This window comes from Caloenas nicobarica, chromosome 4, assembly GCF_036013445.1.
Source record: "Caloenas nicobarica isolate bCalNic1 chromosome 4, bCalNic1.hap1, whole genome shotgun sequence".
Taxonomy (NCBI): Eukaryota; Metazoa; Chordata; class Aves; order Columbiformes; family Columbidae; genus Caloenas; species Caloenas nicobarica.
Genome location: NC_088248.1, coordinates 53689971 through 53704970, shown reverse-complemented (window position 1 = coordinate 53704970; position 15000 = coordinate 53689971). Strand labels below are relative to the sequence as shown.

Genomic DNA, 15000 nt, shown 5'->3' with positions numbered 1-15000 from the left:
AAACAGTCATACACTAACACCCTTCAAATTGCGCTAATCTTCTGCCCGAAGCTGAGAGCTCAAAAATGCAGATACTTCTACATAAACTTGTTACTGCAGCTGACTTTTGAGTATTAAGACAATATAGTTGAGTTTGAATCTCAGTGAAACAAAACAGTGCTGCAAAGTGAACCCAGTTGGAGGAAAGGATTCTTTTTTCATTTACTTTGGAATTGCCTTGGTTCACATAAACTTAGAAGAAAGTAAACACATTAGGTGATTTAAGTTGAAGGATAAGCCACATACAAAGGCAGTCTAAAGATTCTCTATGACAACCAAAAGCAGGCTGTTTTAGTCCCGCACTACCATGAAGGAATACAAAATGGCAGTACATCCTCTATATAGCCACTCAAGGCCTAGTTTTTCTAAAAACCTATTATAAAAGTGAGACATTCGAAGCATCCTCATTCACCAAGACTTTTAGTTTAAATGCAAAGTAAACAGATCTTGAAGTGCCAAATGTTAACAACTTCTGATGCATTGAATTTGCTTAGTCTAATGTTCAAGCTTTGTTTGCTTAAAGCTTTCTCACAGAAAGACTTAGAGATATTTTCCAGATTCGAGTGCTAAAAAAAAATATTTGCAGGTATATGTTGTGTTAAACTCAAAAAACAATTCCTTCTAATACAAAAAAAAAAAATTAAAAGATTTTGAATTCAGTATATTAGTCGCTTTAGGACTAAATATGTTACTGTCATAAACTGATTATATTAATTACAATAGATTTACAGACAAAGAATTTTCTTAAGTATCTTATTACATAAGTATTTATGAGAGGTTAGTTGCTTATAACAGGGAAGTATTTTTTTTTAAACTACCATTCAGGCATCAGTTTATCCATTTCAGATGGGCTTATGAAGCTTTTGATGTGTATTAGTCAAAACCAGTTTTATTTCATAAATATCTTATAAGCAAGCATGCTTAATTTCATGTAAGCAATGCATCATTTTAGTGAAACCACTTGTGTGCAGTTAAGCACACTTGTACATCTTTGTGAGAAACATCTTGCTGGTATATCAAATGAGGATATTCAGGTCAGGTAAGATTTTGGGGTGTGCATGTGTGCCACTTTTGTATGTATGTGGGGGGAATTTTTCAGGTTGTTTTTTGTTTGTTCAGTTGGTTTTCCTGTACTATAAAGAAAGATTGATTCTTATCTAACAAAGCAAGTATTTTCCTACAAACTTTTAAAACACATCACAGCTTTGTGCAACATATCTTGCTGTGACATTCAACAAATAGTGAACGTTTAAAGATTGTAAATGACATTTCTTCCTCAATCTGAGCTTATTTTGAACAGTACTGCAAGTATTTAGTTTAATAAAGAATGAAGAAGTGCAATGCGTCATACAGATGGCAGCACAAAGGAAGCCAAGACTTAGTCTTTCATGAAGTCCCTGTTAAGAGATTAATGTTGTCCCCAAGTATATTTCAGTGTTTTAATCTCAGTTTCAGTTAAGAACTAGGTAGTGTTAAATATTCTAAAACTACCTGTGGGAAGCAAAGTACTAACAATAACTTATTCACTCTCAAATATGGCCTTTTTCCAACATGTTAGAGACGATTACTAACCTATTACTAAATAACAGTAGAAAAGTATGATCAAAGTTACCATAACTCCAACCACCTTAATAAACAACAAAACTTTCTCTCCAATAGCAATTCTGGATTGCACAGGATTGTCAGTAGAATAACTGTACTATATCTCAGTGACCCTATTAGCAATTCTATTCCAGAGTACACAATCTAATGCTGTAGAATTCTGATGGCATAAATTTGTCTAAGACACTGTCGGCTCTGCATCAATTTGAAGCTAAAATAATTTTAAGTAAAATAGCTCACATTTAGCTCCATTTCTAAAAATCTGACTCACTGGTTTCAAGCTTGAATCTTCAACAAACATCAGATACTAAATGATTTTGAGAGCTTACCAATCATCTGAAGGAACACTATAATCCTCAGGCTCAGGGCAATGGCTGCACAAGAAGCAAGGGAACAATAGAAATAGGGAGAGGAAAAATAATCACAAAGGCTAAAAAACTGGATCATGTATAAAAAAGAAGTTATTAATGAAATTAAATGGCTGAAAAAAGAAGTTTTAAAGGTATTTCACCACGTATTTTGCTAATGCCTAGATAACAATTAAATGATGACCCAAGTTTGCATATATCACAATTTATAACACACTTTGAAAGAAGAGGCATGGGAGATGAAACAGCCACTTTTACTCTTTTCTATGTTCCTAACTTCTTATTTCCATCAATACAGGAAGACAGAGTGACTCTGTTCTCTGAGTAGCTATGGGAGATGCTGCAACGGTAATTCCCTGTAAAGGGAAACTCTGCTTTCTAAACAGTAATGCTCATCAGTAAATCAGGCTATGTCTTTTCAAAATGAGGTAGATGAGAGCTGGGAAGCATAGCAATAAAAATCAGATAATTTTTTTTTCTAAAAAATACATTCATGCTTAAGTTTCATAAAGGAGAAACTTTAGAATTTGTCCTGTACCAACTTTAGATTAAGATATCTAACGAAGCAAATATCACTGATTTTAAGTTCTATTACCACTAATGCATTTTTTCATATTACAAAACCGCTATACAAAGAATCTGAAAATAGTTAGCTCAGAGCAGTTTCTCTGAAGTAATAAAATTAGCTCATGTGATTGAAGCTGAGCCCAACATATATACATCTAAACACACACACTTATATACATATTTAAAAATATCAGGGTTAGAACTGTATTTCATTACAACTGTTAATTAAAAAATAATCACTATGGTTACGGCATTAAGGATCTAAGTTTTCCTCAAAAGAGAAAGCCTAAATCAAACTCCTGAGCTATGGTTTTTCAAAGGGATGCAAATGATAAAGCCACAAAAGCCAAATCATCACCTGTAGCATAAGCCCAACATTTTTCATAACCTGTACTTAATCTCCACCCAGTTCTAGACGTGTCTAATTATCTGCTACTCAGTGCTCTGAGATTGGCCCAGGTCCAGCATCTCACAGTGGTAAGCCACACTGCCATTTATGATGTAGGTGCTTCTATTCTATTTATTGCCCTGATGCATTTTTTTTTTCAAGTAAACAGCCTTAGTAGTTTGAGGCTTTTACAAACTCTGTTGGAGTAGTTGGCTGCAACTGCTGGCAAATAAATAGTGAAATGCTTTGTTTGCATTTATTTGGAGAGATTTCTTAAGAGCAACACTGATATTTGGAGTCATGCCACTATAACAGTATTCATAAAAGCTACTTGGATGGTGGCTGTAGTACTGTAGCTCATGCTACAGTACTGTAATTCAAATTCTTGTTCATCCTGCATATGATCTAGTGCAAGAGCATGTGCCTACATAAAATATGAAGTACAGTAAATGATACAAGTTTATGCAAATATGAGGTAAGACTTTTTTTATAGTAACAACATTAAATAGACCAAGTGGTAGAAAAAACAGGCACACTGAAGTTGCATTACAGCAGCAAGCCCTTAGTATCTAAACTTTATTTTCTTTCCTCTTTGCAAAAAGAGATATCATGACTGAAGTGATGATATGTCTTAGAAGTAACATTTCATAGTCACAAACAAACTGACCCCTAGTTGTATATATTGCCAAAAGTAAGTTTATTTTAACTGTGGTACTAATGCATAGTTAGATATGCACAGCCAGATGAAAAGGCACACAGATCAAGAAAAGTATATAAAAAGACCTACCCATAAGCAACTCCTGCTACTGTACACTTCTTAAATTGCATGACATTACATGTCAGGGTACCCGTTTTGTCCGAAAATATGTATTTGACCTAAATGAATGACAAAATTCATTATACATTAACATTCAGCAGTTATTTACATATCTAGTAAAATTCATGACTATCAACGCATCAAATATTTTTACCAGTTCTGTAATCTTCATAGTTTATAGGAAAAAAAAAAAACAACCACCACAGTACATAAACGTGGCAGATGCATAGGCTTGACATCCATTTCCAAACACGGCAATCAACTGAAATGTCAGGAAGCTCAAGCTTGCTTCAGTGCACAGTGGTACACTTAACTGTTCCTTGCTCTATATATGGCTGAAATGCAAGAAACTAGTGAAGACAAATGACTTTGCTAGTAAAATGTTCCATTTCTGACAGAAAGCAACATGGTAAAAGAGAAGTATCTATATGCATTTCTAACCCACTCTTTTTGACATAGAAATATATCCTTAAATCCAAAACATTACTTAATAAACAACAGTTGAGAAATGCCAAGGTGCAGGAATAGAAGAAATACATTCCTTTCTACCTACTTCAGGTCTCCTATTTCCATAACAGAATAAGCCCTTCCTCTCTGGAAACTACTAGTTAAAGTATTTCAAAAATTGAACCCGAAATACATGTATCTGTGATCTATTTAAATTTAGTTCAAACCTAGTCTTAAGAACAAAGTTAATATATGAAGAAATGAAGTAGTCTGTGACGAAACAAAGGCTCTATTAGTCAAAGGTAAACTTCAATTTTAATTCATTAAAATTTATTTTTCATTAAAAATCACAGTATTCTTAATTAGGAATTAACTGCATTATAAGCAAAGCTAATAAGGCTATGTGTTAGTAAAATTTACTTAACACCTCCTATTTAAACATTCTGTTTCTGAGGTATTTTGACTTCACCAAATCAACAGTTAGAAGAAATCTTCCATGCTAGGTTTATGCCTCAAACTGCACTTTTGTTTCTGTGCGCAGAACAGGACAGCAGAAATTGCACCTAAGAAAACTCAACCTTTTTTTCCAAACAATAAAGTTTTGCCTTTCTTAAAATCTGAAGATCTCTTGGGGGAAATCTTCTCTTCATTATGTGCAGCCCTCGTGTACTTCAGAGAAGACACTCGCTCCCTTTGTTAGCAGAGAGTCTTTTGGTCTCCTCAGAACAATCTGCTGAAATTAAGAATCTGTCAAAAATGTGAAAGTGAAGACCGCAAGAAACCTGACTAGATTTTGGTGGTGAAGAAGACTTCGATGAGAAATATAAGAAATAAAAACAAGAACTGTCGAAGTTAAAAAGAAGGAATGTGTTGGGGAATGTGAATAACAAGCTAACTGCAGAGATAAAACAGATGGATTGTGTAAAGTGAGATGGAAGGAAAGCTGAGATTCAACAGCCTCTTCCCCACTAGAGGAGATTGTACTCCCCTTTAAGGCCAGGAAGTGAATCAAATTTTTGGCTATCTGCATATACTTCTTAAACTCAGTAGGTAAAGACCCTGTCCTCTTTTATGGAGCCCAATGTTAGAACATGTTTAACTGCAACTGTTTTCCCAAAAAGCAGATCTCTGAAGTATTAGTCCCTAAGACTTGTTTGCCACATGGCTAAAATTAAGTTATTATTTATTATTCTTGGAAAGCTAAAGACAAATTTTACATTCCCATGCAATAAGCTAAAGAATTAGTAATGAAAATTTCGAGGTTAGGAAATGCAAGAATATGTATACTTGTGCATATTAATACAGTTCAATTAAATGAGCACACAATATTTTTTTCCACGGGATCAGTTTACCATCACCAGTCAGTGTAACAGAAAGCATAATGTTTACCATGTTTTTAAAGCAAGACTGCAAATACAATTGGCTGAAACAGCAAATATAATGTGTAGTGCTTCTGGAAGCATGCCCTGGTTCTTAGGCACACTTCTACAAAGTTATACTTCCCTAAAATGAAGGACATACAACGAGTGACCTCTTGCAAAAAGCCTAACAGATTTTGTAGTATTAAAGGGGAACTCTAAAGCAAAATAAAGAACTAATCCCAAATTTCCAGGGGTAACATATTAGACATGCACGCTATCATAGTGTATACACAGAGACTGACTTTTTTGTGCCAGATGGTTTTAATGCTCAGACTTCCTCTGATTTTGTAGGTTTAATGATACACTTCAGCGTTCTGTGATTACCATATTCACACTGATACATAAAACAGCATTTGCTTATTTAATACTAGTTTCAAAAATCTAACTCCCACGTATTGCAAAGTATTTTTTAAAATATCTGACAAAATGAAGAAAATGGAAATAGGCAAAAAAAGACTAAGACAAACATACAGTTTTTGAAATAAATCCTCACATTATTTTAATAATTTAGATGGTAAAACCACATGTAGAATTTCACATACAGAGTTGCAACCAGTAATTTTTTTCTACCTGTCCAAGTTCTTCATTAAGATTGGATGTACGAGCCATCGCAGCAGTGTCCGTAGGTTCATAGTGCATGTCTATGTCCTACAGATTAAAAAAAGGTATATATATTTAAAAATTAGTCTTCCATGACTTATTACAAAAAAATCCAGTACACAAATAGAAACGGTAAGTGTAGAAGAACAGACTGAACATGAATCAAATTGTCTACTTATGATTATTTCAACACGGGAAGCCACTGACACAATCAGATCACTTCCAAGAATCCCCAGAAGAAATTAGATTTCCTCTTTAAAACAAAAAATCTATATGTTTCTTTGAGATTTTACTAAGGTTATTTCCAGTCATCTGTATTATTGAAAAACTGTTGTACCCATGCATCTAAAATCAATCTAGCAACAAGCAGAAATACTACACTGTAATATTTAGTGAGAAGTCAGTCTTATCTATTTATATTGTATGCACAACCAGTCATTTCTCAATAGCAAGATAAATATACCTTGAGATAAAAACATGAAGATAAATTTTAGAGTACACAATAAATGCAGGGTACATTATAGGGTGCATTATAAGTAGTGTGGTTTTGTTTGTTTAACTTGTTAAAAAGAAAAAAACCCAGAGTTTATTGTAAAATGCAATAAAAGGTTAAAACAGTGTGAAGTATGGCAGATTGCAGGTGACCAATTTCTCTATCCCAATGATATGCACACACAAACATAATGCTTGAGATAATAAATGTCCAGAGTTCCAGATTAAGATAAATCAAAGATAACTAATCCCTCATGCTACGAAATGGGAGCGCAACAGAAGATAAAAGCATCTTTTGCATTTGTATAAACATCAGTTGGCCACCTACACATTCAAAATGGGCAAGCCTTTGTTGAATATTTATTTTAGAATATAAAACATAAAGGATGAAATTAATTGCATTTTCTTATTTGTCAACAGTTGCTCTATAGCACAAAGTAAAAGACGACACCAAAACCAGAGGACTGCTCACAAAAAGATTTAACTTTTAAAATAAATCATACACTTCACCTGCTACTCCACATACGCTTTTATCTCTATCTACATGACATCTTATCTCATGCACAAATATTCACACATTTGATCAAGGAATGAGATTAAAGAATGGCATGTTTAATTTCCATTTAGGAAAAACTGAATGCATGTTATTAAAAAGTACACGGCTTTAAGAAAAATACCTCACCCCCATCCCAGAGTAAATCCTTCTTTTCCTCCATTAATTCATTAAGAAAAAAAAAATAAAGGATGCCAAAATGATCTTTATATTTGTAAGAGGTAATACTAACAGACTTTGTACAAAAAAGCCACCATTAAACTACGGTGGTGGTGTGAAAAATGAGTGAAATATTGAAAAAACCTCAAACAAACACGGGCTACGCTTAGAAAAAAGAAATTAAACTGGACAAAACTCCAATGGACTGCAAAACACTTTCTTCTGATCATTCTAGTTGAAACCGATACCTGAATATTAATAAAGAGAAACTACAAAGCACATGAAAACATGCTCCAAAAAGCAATTCGGTGCAGATGTAAAAGCACTAAATAAACTCCATTTATTATTACCTTCTCAGGTTCCAGTAATAACAACTAAACAGCATATTTAAGTATTTATGTTAAGAAAAAGTCCGGAAAAAAAAATGTACACATAGGCAAGCAATCAATTATTTCACTTTCTTGTAAACTACTTGATTTTAGAAATCAATGCATATTGTAAAAATAATATTTACCCAATTTATGAAATATGCCTGGATAAATTTAACAACTTCAAGCGTAACCAACAAACTGATTGGAATAAGATTATTGAAGAGAATTATAAAAGTCAAGAAATTCAATCCAAAGTTGCTTGCTCCACCATCTGCCAAAAAACAAAGCAAATTATAAAAACCATTTAAGATCATACTTAAATGTATATACAGTGTATTCAGAATATTGCATTAGCTGCTGATTTTTAACATGTTCTATGCCCAAGAAGAAACTTGAGAATGAATTTCAATGTCACTTGCTTATAAATATGACCTTCATAAGAGTTAAGGATCTCTGTTATAAAGTGGAGTTCAAATTTAGAGATCTTTGACATCATCTCCAATTTCTGAAAAGCAAAGCTTATCAGCCATTGCCTCTTTTGCTGTCTTTTAGAGATCATAATCTTGGAATATCTATATATATCAACCAAATTCTAAACTCTAAATTTTAAGTTTCATATTTCTAAAGGAGGAAATGTGCAGTGGAATGATTTTTTTTCTTTATCTACTCTCACACCTTCCTATTACCCACCCTCTCAACAAAATACTATGAAAAAGGTATGTTCACACCACTTGAAGAGATGAAATCAGAGAATTTAACGACATTTCTGAAAGAACCGGAAATGTGAATATTAACATATATAACAAGCAGCTTTATAATACTTTTTATCTGTTGAAGATTTAGATAACTAGTAACAGCCCAAAGAGGATGCAACTGGGAAATCGCAGTCTGCTTCCAGCACACTAGAAGAGTAAAAGATGTAGCCTGCCTGTCTGTATCCAAAGATTTCAAAGAAAAATAGCCTCAGACAGGTTTCCACTGCCTATGGAATGTGGATCTGATTGTTACTCCAACATCCAAGAGAGCAGGCTTTGAACACTTTCATTAACACCAATTGCAGCACCAAATTAAGTACAAGTCTAGAAGACCAGAGAGCCAACATTCACCATGACGTTGATATTCTCAATACTGACTAAGTTTGATACCTATTGCTACCTGTAAATAAAATAATATTCAGATATTTATTGTTAACATTACCACTCTTATCATCCACAGGCATGATTCCTCTAACTAAATATTAGCAGCATTCAGAAAGATGGGGCACTACTGAGAACCTGTTTCACTACCATACACAAATTAAATAACTAAAGTGAAAAGGGAATTAATTGCTTCTTACATATTAAAAGTACCTGGTACAACTACAATCTGAATGTAGCCTTAAAGGGCATACCCTATAAAACCCAGCACAATTTTATTTAATCATGGGGAATATATCAGAAAATAAACTGACAAGGGTAATAACTTGAACACAGAAAATATCAATAGCCACTATTTCATTTTTCTTTTTTTTCAGGAATAAAATCAGATTGACTTGCATCCCTTGTGAGTACATTTGCCCAGTATAACATGTTAAATGAAGTCTTTTGTGCCCGTTTTATCTTCTTTAGGAGCAGCCAGCTAAGGTCAGATGTTGGCAGCCAATAATTCGTTAGATCCCTGTAGAGTAAGAATAATAAAGCCACAACATAATTTCCTGGGATAAGGGAGTTTAAAAATTCAGGAAAGTCACTGCAGCTTTAAATGTAATCCACCAGTAATAGCTGAAAATGGCTTTGGTCTGATGTCTAGAAGCTGACTGTTTATGCCAGTGGAATGCTGATATAGACCTTGCTGAGCTGCAGAGATGTAGAGGCTGAAAAAAGTAGAAGCAAAAAACAAAGCTTGTCCTGAATTTATCAAGAGATCAGATGGCACAGTAAGGTAAATTTTATACTTGCTGTGATATGCCTAGCCTAATGGCTTTAGTCAACCACCAGTAAACAAAGACTCATAAAAAACACACTATGTAAATGACGGTAATCATCCTCCTTTACAAATACGAATACAACAAAACACTAAAATATTAATACTTCTTACAATTTAGATCAAGATACCAGTCTCTTCCAGTATGCCTTCGATTCCATATAGCTGAACCAATAGAGCAGATCAAAGACATGGCAATAAGAATGCAGAACAGAATCAAAATCTGAATATTCGTAATTCGTTCCACATTAGACATTTTAAGAGGTGGACTTGTTGAATTCTGCAAAAGACAAAAACCAATGGTGGTTATTAAATACGAGAAGAGATACACACAGATCTTGCTTTTCAAATTACATGTTACTGCATCTTTTTATCTCATAAGTATCATCATCATAAATGGCATAACTATTTTACTCAAAAGAAAAGCAAGCAGCCTATAAATCCGTGAATTAGAGCTTTAGATTTGTGTCATAAGCAGTTTAAATAAACACATAGAACACTCATAGCAGCAACAGCTAACAGTAAACATTAAAAATATATGTGCACACACCTTTTCAGTGCTATAGAAGACAACTGCTATAATACAATCAAACTTTTTCAAATAACTAATTTACAAATCAGAAAAGCAATAAATGAAAGACATGCATGACCAATCTGAGAGCATTCTTTTTTCTCAACAAATACACCTCAATTTTTTATTTCAAACAGCACTAGGAAACATAATTTCATAGTCGTCATTTTGCAAAGAAAGTTCCACTTCATTTTCTGACAACAATGCTTACCTTCGTACTTGAAGGAAAGCTCCACAAGAGGACAGTTTTAGGACCAGTCAAAAATAAAAAAGATGAATAGGCAAACTATAATGATCCAACTTGCTAAAAGAATAGTTTTTAAAACACAATTTAAAAATAGTATCAGTAAACATGCTTACTAGAAGAAGAACTACTCTGTGGCTGACTAATAATAACAAGAAATTGCTTTATTTGTATTGATTTTACTTCATAAGAAAGATACTCTGTTACTGACATTTTAACTATTACACTGAATGTAGCTATGTCTTCTGACAGGATTTTCTGTGGTGTGTAATGGCATAATAGGGTAACAAAATGGGTAACTGAGAGAAAACCTGAGCGACAAACCTGCATAAGTTTTGTGTCATGTCCTGTATAGACAACAATCCCATGAACCCACTGCGTATTTCTCAACTGAGCTCCTCGTAGAAGAATCTGATCAGATCCCAATGGAACAGTACTAGAAGAAAGGAGTTTTATACTTCAGCATTAAAACAATCAATGTCAATGAATAAACATAACCACCAGCTGTTAAAACTTATTAGCTAATTTATTATAATTTAGATTATTATTGTAAATTCGCTAGGCACCTATTTTTCAGAGTTAACTTTTTGGGAGTGTTGACAGAGAAAACTTGACAGTCCAAAGCAAGTCCAAAAATTTACGTTTCCAAAAATATTACTTACCACTTAATTTTGACTATGGACACTATGGTGCTACTTAGCAAACAACTGAAACTAAGAAAGGCCAATTTTCCTTCGATTTATGATTACAAAGCTTTTTCCTAAGTGTATGCTGAAACTCAACCCTGCTTACAAATTTGATTTTTCCAAAGCAATTTTCAAATGAAATGATTTTCTGAACTCTCAATCCACTTCCAGTGAAATAAATATCCTAAATTAACTGTTTAAATTTCACAATATTTTCTGCACCTTCATTAAATTGCAAAACCAGGTATATTTACTTGTGTTATTTTTCTAGAACTCCATGGAGTATATGAGCAACAAAACCTCATAAGATGTTGGAAACATTTAACTGTCTTAAATTCAGACAGCTAACTTTATACATACACTATAGCTCATTTTTTTGTAAAATATGAAAAGTTTGAGATAATTATTACTCTTTTCCTAAGATAAACAATACCCTATTTTTGTACTTTTCTTTCTATAAATACCAGCTAGCAGTTCAGACTTGTTAATAGTGCTCTAGTGTTTGGCAATCTTACCTAAAAATATTATCTCTACAGTTGTTTGAAATGAACACATTATGAAGATCACAAATAAATTGCTTAATGACAGCATCTATATCTCTGATATATAAGCTATAAAGAGTCTGAGGAAGCCATGATATTTGGCAACATTTTTGGTAGCACAAAGAACATAAAGTCAAACTCAGCAAGTAAGTTTAGGTAATAACTTCTTCTGGATCATCATGTCCCCTTCTCTCACATATAAGCTCTTATAATAAGACTCAAAGACTGCAAGTAAAGAGGAAACGACACAATCTTGCCCCTCTAAAATTAACAGTGGCAATGTTAATTTGCAAAAACTAGAAAAAAAAATTGATCTGGAAAAAATTTGAGCACTTTTCCATAAAGACCATACAAATAACAAATATCACCCCACTGTAACTTAGTTCACTTTTTAGAAAATTAGCATGGGGTGCACTGACTGTTTAAAGAATCATTCTCCCTATCAACTAAGTATGCTTCAGCAACTGAAATGTTGAATGATATTGCCATGGAAAATAATTTCCAGGTGCAGGTGCTTCATGAAAAGAAGATATCAGAAAAGAAAACAGAAATATAAAACACACTGAGATTTACTTGCTTTCTAAATCTGAACTGTGCTGCTCTTGTATTTGAGATGTGTTCATATCATGGCAAAATTAAGAGAATAAATGTCCTTTGAAGTATGAAAGGAACTGGGATTTGAATTACTCAAGAATCATTAAAAGGGATTAGTGTCGCCAGAGATTGCTTCTGCACTTACTTGCATTCTTTGATCAGAATCATTCTAAGACTTTTGGCCCATCCGTCAGCACAATATGTAGATATTCCAGTTAAGAAATGGATTAGATGTCATTCCAAGACTAATTAGATATTTTTAGTCTATTAACACTAAAAAGAATGTCACAGAAGATGAAAGACATAACCAGAGAAAAGCTATTTTTAAGTTCCCCACAGATAAACTGGAAAGCTTTTCAACTACAGTCCTCCTCTGGAATACCAGATGACTTTCTGTCTACAAGACACTCTAGGAAGGCAGAAGTCAAAACCTCTCACTCTTAATTCTCATACTCCTTGAAAAGTCAGGTGAGTTCTAAGACTCTTCCTGCCACTCCCTGATCTTCCTCTATTTTCCCCTCTTAAAAACTGTGACGAATATGCAGTAAAGTCCTTTCTATTGCAGAATCCATTGGTTCTTTTTTCCATCAGTACACTGCCTCTCAAATGGATACCCTTCTCCAACTTGGAATAGGAATTCATCCTCAAGGGTCTGTTATTGGGAAGACAATCAGAAGACAATCGGGATTGCAGCCTGTGGGAGTTGTGTCCAACAGAACTGGTATACAGACCAAGGAGAAGAAAACAGACAGCAAAGCAACCAGGGGCATAGAAAGCCCAGGTCTGCCGGCTGTCATGCTACTGATCCTCAGCATTGTGATCTTATCCCACTCTTTAATGATGTGATGGTGCAATGACTTGTCAGAGATCTCAAGCCTATTTTCCTGGCCTCAGCCTTCTCAAAACTGCTCCAACTCATCTGAGTCTTCTCGTGTGCTACATAACTAATGACTTCTCAGTAACATCTTTGGGTTTTATTCAGTAAGGGATGTTCTCAATGGGGAAATACCTTTTCAGCATACTTTTCTGCCAGGACTGTTGAAGATATATTAAGAGCTAAAAATTTTTAAGACACATTTGAAAGCTTACGTATCAAAATGTTTTTCTTAACAAGCATACTCCACTCATGCCATTTTTTTTAAAGAATATCTTCAGAAAAACATTTACTTTAGATCTGGATAACCAATGTCTGCCCTTGTTTTTAGCTTGCTCACCCTTTTCCTCTGAGCCATTGTCTAATAATAATTTCAAATTTATCCAGGTTAAAGAACTTTTCTTCTTTCTCTAGCTAACTGTCTTCATTGCCTAAAACCAAGAGACATATTTCTATATATTCATGAGCACAACAAAGACCATTAATATACTCAAAATCTGAGGATACCATGAAAACTTTTTCAGCCTATTTTAGTACACGGTTTTAGCCAAAAGGCAAAATAACTGTAGTGGAGTTCTACCTCCTTGAATACAGAGTATCCAAAAGAAAAAAAAGAAACTTTTATTTTTTTGAGTTGCTCTCCCATGAATAGTAAAAGCAAAGTCTGAAAAGGTCAACCAGATACAACATTTATGGACTCTAGGAGTCTGGCACTCCAATAAGTTATCTGAAGGGAAAGAAGAGGAAGATACATGCTCTGTATCATTTTTGCTTTTGCAAAAATGTTAAGATAGTAGTGGATAAAATTGCAATCACAGCTGCTGGATCTACATAATCTGGTCAGAAGGCCTTAAAGATCTGGATAAATAAATACCAGTTAGATGAACCTGTGCTACCTCTAATACAAGCAGAAAAAGAACTCATCCCTGATTTTTCATGTTGAAATTAGGGTCAGGATCCAAAAAGAGTTACTTACCTGCAATTCTTTTTCACTGAAGGTAAATATTATATTAGAGCCACACTTTTGAAACTATCCTACTGCGCAGAAACTATATTCAAAACATTGCAAAACTGAATTTCTCAAATGACAAATTGCTTGACCAGGAGATGGCGTGCTCCTACACATTCTTGAGGCATAATAGCCATCAGTACATTCAGTGTTTCTTTTTTTAAATCAAATTTTAAAATTAAATAATTAGTTTAAAAATAAAAGTACGTTTTTCCCTCTAGCTAGGGAAGAAGCATGAGTGTGTGGATCTATTATAACTATTACCTTCAGAGAAGAATTACAGGTAAATGTTTTTCTCTTCTTAACGACAAGTACAGTGGAATTATAATAGATCCACACTCTTGCGACTCAAAACTCCCGGAATGCATCTGTAAGAAATCAGTAAATAAAAATGGAATATAAAAAATGTATTTAATAATTAGTACTATATATATCAGTCTAAACCGACAAACATTAATATTGTATATGGAGAAATAAATGCCTACCAAATAAAAAAGAAATCCTGTAAATCCTTGGGAATGAAGGACTTAACACTCCTGGATTTAGTAATGAATTTTATACTCCTAATGCATCACATTTGCTTCGAACCCATAGAAGACTCCAAATATCAATATTTGATAAGCACTTAAGTGTTTTAACAATTTTTTTAGCAGTTTTACAAGCATGTATGTTGTAATTGCAGCGAGGCAGTCTA

General features: G+C 33.7%; 1 protein-coding gene across 4 annotated transcripts in view; it reads right to left on the bottom strand.

The window, feature by feature from the left end:
* ATP8A1 (ATPase phospholipid transporting 8A1) overlaps nt 1–15000 on the bottom strand; it is a 109819-nt gene that overhangs the window by 66872 nt on the left and 27947 nt on the right. For 3 of the 4 annotated variants that reach the window (XM_065633709.1, XM_065633706.1, XM_065633708.1), the window contains exons 10-15: nt 10926–11037; nt 9901–10066; nt 7968–8095; nt 6220–6297; nt 3752–3840; nt 1971–2015 (exon numbers count right to left, since the gene is read on the bottom strand). In XM_065633709.1, the coding sequence (XP_065489781.1) occupies nt 1971–2015; nt 3752–3840; nt 6220–6297; nt 7968–8095; nt 9901–10066; nt 10926–11037 (618 nt within the window). The remainder of the gene's footprint in view (nt 1–1970; nt 2016–3751; nt 3841–6219; nt 6298–7967; nt 8096–9900; nt 10067–10925; nt 11038–15000) is intronic. The other variant, XM_065633707.1, reaches the window with a different exon arrangement.